The 14,817-nt window shown below is 44.0% G+C and overlaps 1 protein-coding gene across 1 annotated transcript; it reads left to right on the top strand.

Moving 5' to 3' along the window:
* Positions 1–5,381: 5,381 nt before the first annotated feature.
* On the top strand, positions 5,382–14,592 carry NELFCD (negative elongation factor complex member C/D). Its single transcript, XM_071572917.1, has 15 exons — positions 5,382–5,484; positions 5,997–6,112; positions 6,281–6,390; positions 7,292–7,401; positions 7,720–7,827; positions 8,305–8,457; positions 9,185–9,315; positions 10,299–10,464; positions 11,091–11,225; positions 11,434–11,573; positions 11,927–12,041; positions 12,358–12,453; positions 12,657–12,797; positions 13,150–13,279; positions 13,650–14,592. The coding sequence occupies exons 1-15, from the start codon at positions 5,419–5,421 to the stop codon at positions 13,682–13,684; spliced, it is 1,752 nt and encodes a 583-aa protein (XP_071429018.1). The 5' UTR covers positions 5,382–5,418; the 3' UTR covers positions 13,685–14,592.
* Positions 14,593–14,817: the final 225 nt, after the last annotated feature.

Genomic DNA, 14,817 nt, shown 5'->3' with positions numbered 1-14,817 from the left:
TCCCTTCTCTTGTTGTTTGAAGGCACAACATCCCAAATGAAGTAACAGGTTTCATACCAGTTTTTTGGTGCTAACCTTGAATTCTCTTTGCTGGCCTGCAGAAGCTCCTCTGTGTGAGAGTTTGGAAGCCCAGAGCTGCCACAAGCAACAGCTCTTGGGAACCTGTCTGTGATTTAAAACTGGGGAGTTCACAGCCAATTGTTCTGTCCTACAGCACAGCCCAAAACCTGCTGCCTTTGGATTCAGCTCTTTCTCCTGTCCCCACCCCCATCCTCTTACAGTGGTGTGGTTGGTAAGAGAATAGAGCAGTTAGGAAAGAAAGTTAAGACACAACCTCAGCCAAAGTTAAACAGTCCTCCCAAATCCAACACCTTGATTTAGGAGGGGGAATTCTTCATTCCCCAGGAGTGACCCAGTTTGGGATCCTTGTACAAATTTTCCATGCCAGAGAATGTATCCATCTGAAAGTCCAGGTTACCTCCAGTTAAGGCACTGCAAAGAAAGCACTTTGTGCATCTGTTGCAGGGCTGGGACATGGGGCAGTGAAGGAGGAGTTTAATGATCAGCTGGAACTTGCTTTGAGGCAGGAAAACATTTCCACTGTAGGCTCATCCTGAGAAGCACTTGGGGCGTTGTGAGGCTCTGCTTTGAAGCAATTCTCAGTATAAAAATAGAATTCCAACTTTTAAGTTGATCTGTGAAGGAGACCAGAGTTGACATTGTGTTGGCAACCTCCACCCCACCTTGTTTTGTCTCTGTTCCCTGGCAAAGGGTCACCTGTTCAATGTCTGGAATAACCAGTGACTGAATCTCCAGGCACAGACACAACTGGTCATCCTGAGGTTCTGCTCCAGGAGAAACTCTTCAGCCAAAACTCATTAGCCTAACGATGCTGCTGTAATTTCCTACTCCATTTAAAAGCTATTACCTTATCTCTAGTTGAATATATTGGCTGCTTTGTAAAGGGCTAATGATTACAAAATACAAATTTATGCTAAAAGAATTTGTAGAGGGCAAGGAGCAGAGGGAATGGCAGAATGGCAGGGTGGGTATTTTTAAAAAACATGAATAAAAGGCAAACAGTTTTATTGGAAGTTGGCTCTTCTGTTTGGGTTTTTTCTTTTACTGTAGGAAGGAACCAGATGAAGTTTGATCAACTGTGTTACATTCAGCCCTTTAGGCAGCAAATTTTCAAGTCCAGTTGTTAAATAATTTGCTCAAAAATCACATTTTGGCAGTTGGGTGGAACTGAAACTTGAGGATTTGATACTTGGTTTATTCTTCTCTTTCTTTTTGGGATCTGTTCTTTTTTTAAGGTAAAAAAGGAAAAAAATAAGGTAGTTTTCCATATTCCTCTAGGTCTGGCTCTTCTTCACACACATTTATTTTCCAGAATGCCTTTGCTGCTTCTTCAGAGGATGCAGCAGAGACACAGGGCTGCCCTTCACAGGGTACTTTTTGCGCTCAAAATTTTCTGTCTCAAAATTGATCTCAAAATTTGCTCTCTGCCCCATCACTGCCTCATCAAAATCTCATCAGATGGGACCTGCGACTCAAGAATATTTTACACACAAAATGTACTCAAATAACTCATTTAGAGAAGAATTTGTTGCATAATAAAATCTTGCAGGGACATTCAGGTAAATATAAGTGCTTTCATTTATGAACATTTCACTGCAACTTTGTAAAACTTGATCCATGTGGGGGGGGACACAGTTAAACCCGACAAGATGATGATGTTTCCATTCAAAGTTGTAAAAGTTTAGTTTGCAAACTCAAGTTCTGGTACATTTAATGTTTTGTCACAGTGTAAGTGATACCTTGAAATGGTTGGGTTTGATCTGATTTTACCTCTTGTTTATTGACCTGATGTGGGGCAAGCTTGGATATTGCAGTGCTGCAAAGGGCTATTCAGCAAATGTCTGGCTGTTACAGATCACTTGTGTTCTCCTCAAGGAAAGTTGAAAGTAAATGCTTTGAGTATTGTTCATTCTTTATATTAAAAAAAAATTAAAAAACTCTTTTTCTGTTACTGCAATCAAAATAAAGAGATATAAATATATAAAGACCAAAACCTTCCAGTTTTAAGATTCAGGCAGTGAAATGACTGGTATCAATAATGTCTACCATCACTCTGTCTCTTACAGGCAGTTGGTGCTGTGGACTCCTCCCATTTTCTACTCAACTATGCAGGAAGTTTTGTGGCATAACCATCAAAGTCCTACAAGTCCAGCTGTTGTCACTGCACAGAAATTTTACCTGCAGATGCTTGACTGAGGCTCAGGTGTGTTTCAGGCCATAAGCTCTGGGCACAGTGAAATTCTTCAGACAGATCCAAGGATCCCACCCAGGAGATGCACACAAATACCAGTCACAGGAAGGAGGCTGCTCCCACCTGTAGAAAAACATCTGTCACACAAACTGTATTTAGCTGGGCCTTCTGAAAGGAACAGGAATCTCCTCCTAAGCCTCATAAAGTCTCAGCTTTGTGGGTTTCCCATCCAGTTTCATTGGAATGTTAAGTTCTGGCCTTGCTTTTTCTCCAATTTTAAGTTCTCTGAACTTTCTGCTGAAACACAACAACAGCTGCTCTGAGATCACCCTCAGAGAAGTGTCCTACCCCTAATTACACTAATTACACATCTTACAGGATCATTACTGCGCAAATCAAAAAAAGCTGATGAAGCCCAGGAGGTGTGTAGATGTTTCTTATGAGACTCCCTGGAAATACTTTTTCTTTCTAGGTTTAGGATAGATTAAATTCAGATTTTTCTTGGGAGTTCTGACTGGTTAATCCCACTGTCTGTTCCGAGTCCACTGGTATTTTCTCATGTCTATGGATGGAAATTGCCTGCTAACTAAATGGAGATAAGCCAATGACTTTTTCTCAAGGATATTTCCATTGGCTTCCAGCCTCAGCCTGGCACTTCACTCCCAGTTTGTTCCTCATAAAAAATGGCCAGTGATTCCACAGGCACTGACATGTCCCTCACTATCTTCCTTCCTGCAGTGTTTGGCACAGGTAGGAAATCACAGAATCATAGAATGGATTGGTTTGGAAAAGACCTCTGAGACCATCAAGTCCAACCCTTGGTCCAACTCCAGTCCCTTTACCAGATCATGGCACTCAGTGCCACGGCCAAGCTCACTTTAAAAACCTCCAGGGATGGGGAATCCACCCCCTCTCTGGGCAGCCCATTCCAATGCCTGAGCACTCTCTCTGCAAAGGATTTTTTTCTCATCTCCAACTTCAATTTCCCCTGGCAGAGCTTGAGCCCATCGTGCCCCCTTGTCCTATTACTGAGTGCCTGGGAGAAGAGACCAACTCCCACCTGGCCAGAACTTCCCTTCAGGAATGTGTCTGTCGTGCCCCTGCTTCAATCCATGTCTTTTATTCTGGAAAAGTCTCTGTCCTTTCTGCTGGCAGAGCACTGAGAGCATTATCCTGGGCTCCCAGAGATGCTGGAGCAGCGTTTCAGGCAGGGCTGGTTCACCACTGTAGGGCAGCACAGGACAGCACAACTCACTCTGTGCTGCACATTTTCTCCACTGAAACTGGATGTGCAGTGAATCCTCTCTCAGCACAGCGACCACCCTTGGACAAGGACTTGGCTGCTGAAGATCCTGTGACAACTCATTTCTGAACAGGTTTTTTGACCTTTCTCACAGAGCAATTCCATGGTCTGCGTGGAGGAAGATGCAATTTGTTTTTACAAGTTTTCAGTTAGAAACTGAATGAGAATAAAGGGCCATTTAAATGATTAATCAGCAATGCTCTTGGCTGCCCTGCAGGTCCCAGAACACGCCCTCACCCTCCCCTGCCTCAGTTTGGCTCTTACACAACTGAAGAACAGGAGTGGATGTGCAGAGAGACAAAGGGACTCTGTTTCTCTCACGTGGTCTCAGTAATGCCCATTGTCTGCCTGAGGCCACACTCTGTGATCAGTTTTCATTTCAGAATTACGCCCTCTGCATGTCTGTCATTCCTAGTCCTGGTTTATTAACTTTTATTTTTTTTTAAGATCAAAGACATCAGGATTTTGTCTTAGACTGTCAGTAACACCCCAATATTTGGTATGCGATGAGAAAAGGCAGAAATATTTATTTCATGTTATTTTCTGGCAAGTTTTGGATAATCAAAGCTACACCAATGCTGGGCCTCAAACTTTATCACTAAAATCTGGTCCCAAAGATCTTACCACTTTCGTTCTCCAAAGTTATCTTTTCTTTTTTTTTCCCCCTACTTGTTAGTTTTTCATTTCTATCATAAGTTTAATTCTTTCTGTCAACTCGCTGTTGTTCATCATCCTTTTCACACTTCAGGAAGTGCAAGGGAGGGAACTGCTGTTATCCAGCCAGCTGCTGCCAGGAGAGCACATCCCATGGAGAGCACATCCCATGGAACTGCACATCCCATGAAGCTGCACATCCCATGGAGGACACAACCCATAGAGGACACATCCCAGGGAGAACACATCCCATGGAGAGCACAATCCATGGAGAACACATCCCATGGAACTGCACATCCCATGGAGCCGCACATCCCATAGAGAACACATCCCATGGAGAACACATCTCATAGAGGACACAACCCATGGAGAACATATCCCATGGAGCTGCACATCCCGTGGAGAACACATCTCATGGGAGGACACATCCCTTGGAGAGCACATCCCATGGAGGACACATCCCATGGAACAGCACATCCCATTTTTCCCTCTTCCCTTGCAATTCCCATCCACTTGCTGCTGCACTGGGAGTCTTTGTAGGATGTTGGCTTGCCGAGCAGTTTGATGTGGAATTTCCACTGCCTCCTTTTCCCTGCTGGATTCCCCCCTGCTCTGCCTGTGCCATGTCCCTGCCTGTGCCATGTCCCTGCCCTCAGGGTATCTCCTCCATCCTCACAGTGTGTCCCTCCTGCCCTCACAGAGTGTCCCCTCTGCCCTCACAGTGTCCCCCCTATCCACACGGTGTCCCCTCTGCCCTTACGGTGTCCCCCCAGCCCTGAGTGTCTTCTCTGCCCTCAGAGTGTCCCCTCCTGCCCTCAGGGTGTGTCCTCATCCCCTCAGGGTGTGTCCTCATCCCCTCAGGGTGTGTCTCCCTGCCCTCACGGTGTCCCCCCTGACCTCACGGTGTCCCCCCAGCCCCGAGTGTCCCCCCAGCCCTGAGTGTCCCCCCTGCCCTCACGGTGTCCCCCCAGCCCTGAGTGTCCCCCCTGCCCTCACGGTGTCCCCTCAGCCCCGAGTGTCCCCCCTGCCCTCACGGTGTCCCCTCAGCCCTGAGTGTCCCCCCTGCCCTCACGGTGTCCCCCTATCCCCACACGCTGTCCCAGCCAGCCCCGCCCCTCCGCCATTCCGCGCGGCCCCGCCCGTTCCGGGAGCGGTAGGAGGAGCAGCGGGAGGAGCCGCAGGAGGGGCCATGGAGGACGCGGAGTACCTGGAGGGCAGCGCGGCCGAGTGGGGCGGCGATGGGGACGGCAGCGCGGTGAGGGCAGCGCGGGGTCCGGCATTGGGCCCGGCCCGGGCGGGGTGGGCTGGGCCGGCAGCGGCCGCAGCGGGAGGAACCAGCGCGAAAACTGCGCCCTGGGGGCCTTGTCGCTGTGTGCAGCCCACTCGACAGCGGGGTGCAGCCAACTGGGGGTCCGCTCTGCCCCCAGCAGCAGGACACAGTCCGGGGAAGGTTTAGGTTGGACATCAGGAGTTTTTTCACTGGAAGGGGCTGCCCAGGGAGATTTGGAGTCCCCACCCCCGGAGGTGCCCAAGGAAGGACGGGACGCGGCTCTCAGAGCTCTGGGCTGGGGCACAGGGTGGGCTCGGGGGTCTCAGAGGTCTGTCCCAACCTGTATGACTCTGTGGTTGTCCATTAAGTAGCTGTTTGTGAGGGGAGCAGAGGAACCGAGGGGGGTGTGTGTCTGTGGGCAAAAGTGTCCCAGATAGTACAGAGGGAGTGAGTTGGGGGAAGACAAGAGGGTCTGACTGCTCTGTGCTTGTGAACAGCAAGATGATGAGGATGGGGAGGGAGAAGATGATGCTGAAGTCCAGCAAGAGTGCCTGAAGAAATTCTCAACCCCTGACTATATAATGGAGCCATCCATATTTAACACATTGAAGAGGTGAGTGCAACCTGAGGTTATGAGTGTTAGAGGTGTGGTGGTGCCACATTGTATGGAAGTGTGTGTGAAAATGCACCAGTGGTGCTATTGTGTTCCCTTTATTTAGAGTTTGATTGTTTTGGGGGTTTGGTATGACTTTTAATAGTTCTTTTGTAATCCTTCCATCAGGTATTTCCAAGCAGGAGGTTCTCCAGAGAATGTAATCCAGCTCCTCTCTGAAAACTACACTGCAGTGGCACAGACTGTGAATTTGCTGGCAGAGTGGCTCATTCAAACAGGTACAATAAGGGATACCCTATAGTTTGTGTCTGTAGCCTTTGTTCTGGCAGAAATACCTGAATCAATGGCAAATTTGACCACGTACAGGAAATGGATTGTTATAAAATTGTCATCCTGTATGTGGCTAAATCCTTTATAATTATATGTTTATTCTGCTTGGAGGATAATGAAGTAATCTGTTGATGAACCTTTTGAAATGTCAGCAGACTGTTATAAAGAAACAACTGCATGAGCAATAGTTTCTTTTTGTTTTCACACAAAGGGCAAGGGTGCTATTACATAGATAGTGTTAGAAGTGTTTGATATTTTGTAACAGAATTACATTGAAGGTTCTCTTACAGAGAGCCTGTATTCTCTGTCTGAGACAAGAATTATGTATCAACCCTCTTGCAAGGCATGTCCAGCATTATCTTGTGGTACCTTTGTCCTTTAGCCAGTGCAAACTTCTGTTTACAAACTACCAGAATTGTTATTCTCTGACTTCAGCAATGTAGAACTACTTGTTGCTATTTGTGTGTTGTTTAGTAGAATACTATCAAAGGTGCTGATAGCCAGTATATAAAAAGATGAACTTTAGTCTGTAGTAAGGTGGGTTTGTGATCCCTTTCGTGGTTGACACACCTGCATTTTGGTCACAGTCCTGTGGGATGGCAGGCATTGCTGTTTGTGTGTCTGATGAGGAGAGCAGAGAAAGGGGCCTGCCTGTGATCCCACACAGTCTGCTTTTAGGAAAAAAGGTGGAGAGTCTGGAAATCTGTATCAGTATGGCTCGATAGCAGAACTGATCTCCTCTGTGTGGATAAATTTTGGAGTAGTTTCTGTTCTTACTGGAAAATGTAAGATGTTGCTGCTATATTCAGTTGGATTGCATCTGCCAAGCTTTCTGTTCCTTCTGTACAGGTGTGGAGCCAATGCAAGTTCAGGAGACTGTAGAAAACCATTTAAAGAGTTTACTTATCAAGCATTTTGACCCTCGGAAAGCAGATTCCATCTTCACTGAGGAAGGAGAGGTGTGCATGGAGTCCATGTTGCTGTCTCTACACCAGGGCGTGTCCCTACACACCTTCAGCTGATGCAGTGGTAGATGGTGGGGGAAAGAAATTTGTATCTTCAAGCTCTTTGGTTAACAAACAACTGGTTTCAGAAAGCCAGCTCTGTCTCATTGGAGTCCTCAGAGGTTTAGAGAATTTGGGAACTTGGAATGTGTCCTTTGTAATAACGTTCTGTAGAACAACTCACAGGACTCCTGAGAGGTAAAAGCCTTAACTTTTAATTATCCTGACAACTAAATGTTGTTAATTTTCTCTCTGTTGCTCTAATCTTTTCAGACTCCAGCCTGGCTTGAGCAAATGATAGCACATACAACGTGGAGAGATCTCTTTTACAAACTGGCAGAAGCCCATCCAGACTGTTTAATGCTTAATTTTACTGTGAAGGTACTGCACTGAAGTCTAATAAATGAGAATATCCACAGGGGGCTAATTGTTCTGGCATCAAATATTAGCTGTGTTCTTGCTTGTATCTTTTATGTATTCCTGCTAACACAACTTATTAGTGCAAGTACACATTGGTGGGAGGAATTGTGGAATGTTTTTGGTTGGTTTGTTTGGGTTTTTTCCCCCCTTTGATCTATATTTGAAAATTCTGGGATTCTAGTGCAGTGGAACATTTCAGTCAGTTTTGCATGTTTCTGTGACAGAAAATATTGTATCTTGCTGTGCTCTGAAATATTTTAAATTACTGTGGCTTTTTTATTTTTGCTACATCTTTATTGGTTTGCTTTTCTGTAGACTATACTATGAATGTAATTCCAATAAGTGTATGCAGAGGTGAATCTTACATTCTGTGTGCACTTCTAGACTTGTGAAGGTATTTGAAATATAAATAACAAGTTTTCTGTGATGTTTTTGTAGCTTATATCTGATGCTGGATATCAAGGGGAAATAACCAGTGTTTCAACAGCATGTCAGCAACTAGAAGTATTTTCCAGAGTGCTACGTACGTCTCTGGCAACGATTTTGGATGGAGGAGAAGAAAACCTTGAGAAAAACCTCCCTGAGTTTGCTGTAAGGTTTTGGTTTGATCTGGGTTTTTTTTGTGGGGAAAAAGGTGTTTCCCTCTCTGGTTAGTAGATACAGATCATTGTGGGATTGTAGACAGTCTTGGTGTCTTGCCAAGCCTTACAAAGTCTTATGAAGAGAAGTTATATCTGAGTTAAATCCCAGAAATTTAAGCTTTTTGGTCATTCTGTGACCAAGAATTCCTTGGGTTGCTTAAATGACACTTCTTATATTTAGTAAATGGGTTGTAAAAAGGTGAAGGTGGAAATGTTCTCTTTCACATTTATTGTGAGTTGTCAAGATCAGTTCCTTAGCAAATTAAAATAATGATGTTATCCTCCACATTAGTGTGAAAGCTGCCATCTGACCCAACCCAGCATCTGTTCTGTGTTGTGAAATAGCCTCATGATTGTTGAGTGGCTTCCTACCTCTCTTACTGTTTAAACACTGCAGAGAAATACCAACTACAAGTAGAATCCATTTCCCTCTCACTTTTGGCATTTAAGAAATGAAGTTCTTCATTAGCCATTTCTCCTTGCATGGTGTCAGTGCCTTCTTCTCCTCTCAGTACTTCCTTTTTGGCTGTTGAGTTTTTGGTTTTGTTCCTTGTTGTTTGTGTGTTGGGTTTTTTTGCCATTTGTTATTTCCCTTTGCTCTCATGGCACTGTAACCACGGGAGCACACTGGGAGGTTCCTTGCTGCCTGGTAAGCTTTGTGCTGTGTGCTTTCACAGAAGATGGTGTGCCATGGAGAACACACTTACCTCTTTGCCCAGTCCATGATGTCCATCCTGGCCCAGGAGGAGCAGGGAGGGTCGGCAGTCCGGCGGATCGCGCAGGAGGTGCAGAGATACGCCCACGAGAAGTAAGTGGGAGTCACAGTATCAGTGACACATCAGTCTCCAGAATCTCCAAATTGCTCCCTTTTTCTCAGTCTTAATTACCTTTTACTGGCAAAAGGATTCTTAGCTGCAACACACAGATCTAGTATAGAATCATAGAATGGGTTGGGTTGGAAAAGACCTCCGAGACCATCAAGTCCAACCCTTGGTCCAACTCCAGTCCATTTACCAGATCATGGCACTCAGTGCCACGGCCAATCTCAGTTTAAAAACCTCCAGGTATGGGGAATCCACCCCCTCTCTGGGCAGCCCATTCCAATGCCTGATTACTCTCTCTGGAAAGAATTTTTTTCTGCTCTCCAACTTCAATTTCCCCTGGCAGAGCTTGAGCCCATTGTGCCCCCTTGTCCTATTGCTGAGTGCCTGGGAGAAGAGACCAACCCCCACCTGGCCAGAACTTCCCTTCAGGCAGTTCCAGACAGTGCTGAGGTCACCTCTGAGCCTCCTCTTCTCCAGGCTAAACACCCCCAGCTCCCTCAGCCTCTCCCCATAGGGCTTGTGCTCCAGTCCCTTCTCCAGCCTCGTTGCTCTTCTCTGACCCCGCTCCAGCCCCTCAATCTCTTTTCTGAACTGAGTGGCCCAGAACTGAACACAACACTCAAGGTGTTGCCTCCCCAATGCAGAGTCCAGGGGAAGGGTCACTGCCCTGGGCCTGCTGGCCATGCTATTGTAACAGGCTTTCATTTGTAGAAGAGCAGAAAAGTTCAGTGTCCTGTACCGGGGGGGCTTGAAATTGGAAGAGCGAAGAGTTGAAGTTTCTGTATATTACATGTTTTTATTATTCTGTGAACATTTTAAAAACAAACAAGGGAAATACAGGCCTATTTTTGTAATTACCCAGAATAAGGGGTTCAGCCCTAAAGTGTTACATTCCAAAGTGAGACTCAAACTAAAATGCCTGAATTAAGACAATAATTGTCACTGTGTGTGTTTTCTCTTCATCCAGAGGCCACGATGCCAGTCAGATCACTTTAGCACTGGGTACTGCAGCCTCCTATCCCCGAGCGTGCCAGGCTCTTGGAGCAATGCTGTCCAAAGGGGCTCTGAATCCAGCAGATATCACTGTCCTGTTCAAAATGTTTACAAGCATGGACCCACCTCCAGTAGAACTGGTTAGTAGTTATCTGTATGTAACCTCTGAAAGTTACTTCTACTACAGCAGCACTCAGAAATGTGGTGTCTTGTTGTGCTGAGTGTTGTGTGGACACAAAACTGAAATTAGCACTCACTCACCCCTCTGTAATTGTAAGTAATGTCTGAATAGGAAACTACTGCTTGTATTCTGTTCTGCAGTAGCTTCTTGGTATTTTTGTTGGGGTTTTTAATTATTCCAAGTTGTCTTTTTACATTTAGCTAAATTAAAGAAATTTGCAATAGGAGATAAAGATGGCAAGGATTTAACTCTTTTAACCAAAAACCTGCTCACTTCTGCAGTTTCTTACAAGCAGGCCTAAATGGCACATTCCATATTTCTCACTGCCTCATTCCAACATGGGTTCTGCTAACAAATATGGTGGCATTTAGATACTTTAGCAATACAGTCTGTAACTGTTTCCTTTTTTTTCTTCCTTTTTTTTCCTGTCAAAAGTTTGGGTCTCTTCAGAAAACTGTCTAACCTACTCTCAGGGGGAAGTGAGTGTTCTCTCTTTCCATGTGAGTTATATCAGATGCAAACCCTGTATTTTTAGTCACCTCTCATAATTCTGGGGCTCTGACAGACCATTCATTTTCTTCACAGATTCGAGTACCTGCCTTTCTCGACCTCTTCATGCAGTCCTTGTTTAAGCCAGGTGCTAAGATCAACCAGGACCACAAACACAAGTTTATTCACATACTGGCATATGCAGCCAGTGTTGTAGAGATGTGGAAAAAGGTAATATTCAGTTCTGTAAATAGTAGTATTTTACCTTGAGCAGCCTGACTGTGATGAAGAAAGCGTAAGGTCATGAAGTTACTTATTTTATTATGAAGTGTTTCTGGCTTCAGCTGACATGACTAAAGAGCATAGAACCTGATGATCAAATACTACTATAAAAATATATTCACAGCTCCTGCATTCAAACTTTGCAATGATTTTTCAGAACAAAAGAGTCAGCATAAACAAGGACGAACTCAAGTCGACTTCAAAAGCCATTGAAACTGTTCACAATCTGTGTTGCAATGAGAACAAGGGAGCATCAGAGCTGGTTGCAGAACTGAGCACTCTTTATCAGTGCATCAGGTGAGCAGAGAGGCTGGTGCCAAGAAAAATAGTATTTAGGAGAGGCAGTGCTGCTAAAGGAAGATGCCTTTGTGGGCTGTTCTGTGAGGGCATCCTCGCTGTAGAATACATGAAGATGTGGTCTGAAAGCAGCTTTGAAAATTGCCAATCTGACTTTCTGGAATCTCTCATGGGGACATAAGTCCTGCCTCACACACAGCTTGTCATCCTTGCATTGCAGAACGTGCTTTTCTGTGCCACTGGAAAAAGGTGATAGGTTACTTTATTGTCCTCTGATAGGTTACTTTATTGTCCTCATAAAACTTTCCTTTAGTTTTTGTGCTCCTGTGCTAAGGTGATCTCTGTCTCTCTAGGTTCCCAGTGGTGGCTATGGGTGTGTTAAAGTGGGTGGATTGGACAGTGTCAGAACCACGATACTTCCAGCTGCAGACTGATCACACTCCAGTTCACCTGGCACTCCTGGATGAGGTGAGTGTATATAAAGCTTTGCTGGAGAGCAGGAACAGTTTTGATGCTTGTAACTACCAGTCCACTGAATGCCTGTCATTTGTAGTAAGTCAGTAAATACAGAGATTAATCTATTCAGAGTTAATTATTTGGTTTTGTCAGCTCAGCGTTATTTACTCCAGGAAAACTTGGGCATCAAAGAAAGAAATGGTGGAATAGTTTTCTAAATTAATTTCCATTTGGCAGAGAACATCAATGTAAAGTTGTCTAGTAAAGATTGCTGCACTGGTTTTTAAATTGCAGTTCAGAGCATCTAACTTTGCTGCCTTGCTTGCAGATCAGTACATGCCATCAGCTGCTTCATCCCCAAGTTCTACAACTTCTTGTCAAGCTCTTTGAAACAGAACATTCACAGCTGGATGTGATGGAGCAGGTGAGTCGAAGGATTCAGTATTTATTCCTTCATATTAGTTACACTTACTCAAGTTAATGGTTTTTTGCTCTCATGGCTGTTTTTAAGAGCTTAATTTAGTGCTGTGGTCATGGTTAAAATGTATCAGATATTGAATCAATAAAAATTGCTCACTTCTGAGAGAGAGGTCTGATCTGTTGATTCTTCCCTCCCTCCCCCCCCAGCTGGAACTGAAGAAGACTCTCTTGGACAGGATGGTGCACCTGCTCAGCCGAGGGTACGTCCTGCCTGTCGTCAGCTACATCCGCAAATGCCTGGAGAAGCTGGATACGGACATCTCGCTCATCAGATACTTCGTTACAGAGGTCAGCAGCAAACACTGGGGCTACACACCTAGAGATTAACATCTGTTGTGAATATGTGTTTGGATGTTAAATCAGCTTGCCTTGGATTCAGAAATATTTCAAGTTCTCAGGTCAGTTTCCGAGCACTGTGTGTAGTGTGTCAGTGTTCACCAGGACGTGACTCAGTCCTATGAACTCCTGACTTCTGGAATTAATAAGGTACTGGAGAGAGTACCACAAGAATACATTCATTAGTTGTATGAAGAACAAGAAATCCTAAGTGCAACTACTTGTATGCTTTCAAGACTAGTATGTGAATTAAATACTGTCCCTACTAGCCCTGTAAGGAGAAGAATAATCTTTGTTGTTTCAGGTCCTTGATGTGATTGCTCCTCCATATACCTCAGACTTTGTACAGCTTTTTCTGCCAATCCTGGAGAATGAAAGTATTGCAGGTACTATAAAAACAGAAGGTGAACACGATCCTGTGACTGAGTTCATAGGTAAGTCACATTTATTCCTTGCACACCTGTTTCCATTTGTAACAACTTGCAAAGAAGGTTTAGGAGGATTGCTAAAAATAGGAATGCCTTCCAGATACTTTCACAGATGATCTCCCTTTTAGCAGCCTATATTTAGAAACGTCCCTGTAATGATGAATCTGGGGATAGCAGTGAGGAACTTGGAGATACATAATGCATTTGAGATCTAGCATTGCAGTAAGGAAAGGAGAAGAAGGGAAGTAATCTGTCATCCTAAAACATCTTCCAGATCCCCAAATCCTAGTTAGCTACATAAATGCAGAAATCCACATATAAACAGATAAATCAGAAAAATGTACTTAACACTGTCTCCTTTTTTTTTCCTTTTAAGCTCATTGCAAATCTAACTTTATTATGATGAACTAAGCAGTGGAAAATATCAAGCCTGCAGAGGAGATGATCACTACTTGCCACGCTCTTCACCAGTAAAACTGGGCAATGCAGCAGGAGAAAACCCAGCAACAAAACCAACAAAGCAACTCTAAAATGAGGAGGAAAGAGGCTGAAGAGCATTTGGTTGACTTGCATGGTGACCTTGAAGTTCCTATCAGAGAACTGTTTGTATTTTGTATCACAGAACTGTTAGTGTAATTTGGCAAATGGAATGATAGTGAAGGACTTTGTTGTTCCACAAATCAGTATAAATCTGAATATTCTGAAGGGGACAGCAAGAGAGAAACAGATTTGTTTAAAAGAAGGTTGTTTTTGTTACTTACAGAATTTGTCCCTGTTTCTTTTTGTAATATATAAGACCTGAAGAAAGGGTTGGTTATTCTTACTATAAACACTTTGCAGATACATAAATATCTGCAATATTCTGAATAAATCTTGAATGCTCTAGGCTTTGATATTGCAAGCTGTGAGAAAAGGCATTTGTGTGATAAGCTCTACGCTGCAGAGAAGCCCCACTCCCTCTTTCTCCCCTTTGCATTATGTTAGAATTATAAATATCTGCTATGAAAAAACCTGTTTGGTGCAACACAAGTGGAGTTGTGATAATCAAGGGTAGTTTTGTATTAAGAGATGACTTTCTGTGTTACCTTTCAGAATCTATTTTTTGTTAAATAGATGCATCAGCTGTTACTGGTAAGTTTCATTACCATGGCAGAATTCCACTGCTGTCCAAAAATACCAATGTGTGCACAAGTTCCATTCCTGCTTCTTGTGGCTTTGTTTTTATACTTGTCTCTGCTGTCCTGGTTGATGCCAAGCAGTGGAGATACACCCAAGAATATGAATTACCTTTAAATAAAGGTGTTTTTTTCTTTTCCAGAGATATCTCTCATTTTCTTTAAGATCACTGGGCTGGATTTCTCTTTGTCCAGGCAAATTACTGTTTGTTTAACAGTGAGGGGTATAGACAAGCACATTTTGCTTTACCAAAGAATGTACTTTCTACAAGACACTGACAGGATGTAAATTTAAAAAAGGAAATTGCTTTGTTCTTCTCTGTCATTGATTCCTGTATGGAATTCTGGGCTACCAGGGTAATTCTTGAG

Source organism: Pithys albifrons, chromosome 18, assembly GCF_047495875.1.
Source record: "Pithys albifrons albifrons isolate INPA30051 chromosome 18, PitAlb_v1, whole genome shotgun sequence".
NCBI classification, from domain to species: domain Eukaryota; kingdom Metazoa; phylum Chordata; class Aves; order Passeriformes; family Thamnophilidae; genus Pithys; species Pithys albifrons.
This window is presented reverse-complemented; position numbering and strand designations above follow the sequence as displayed.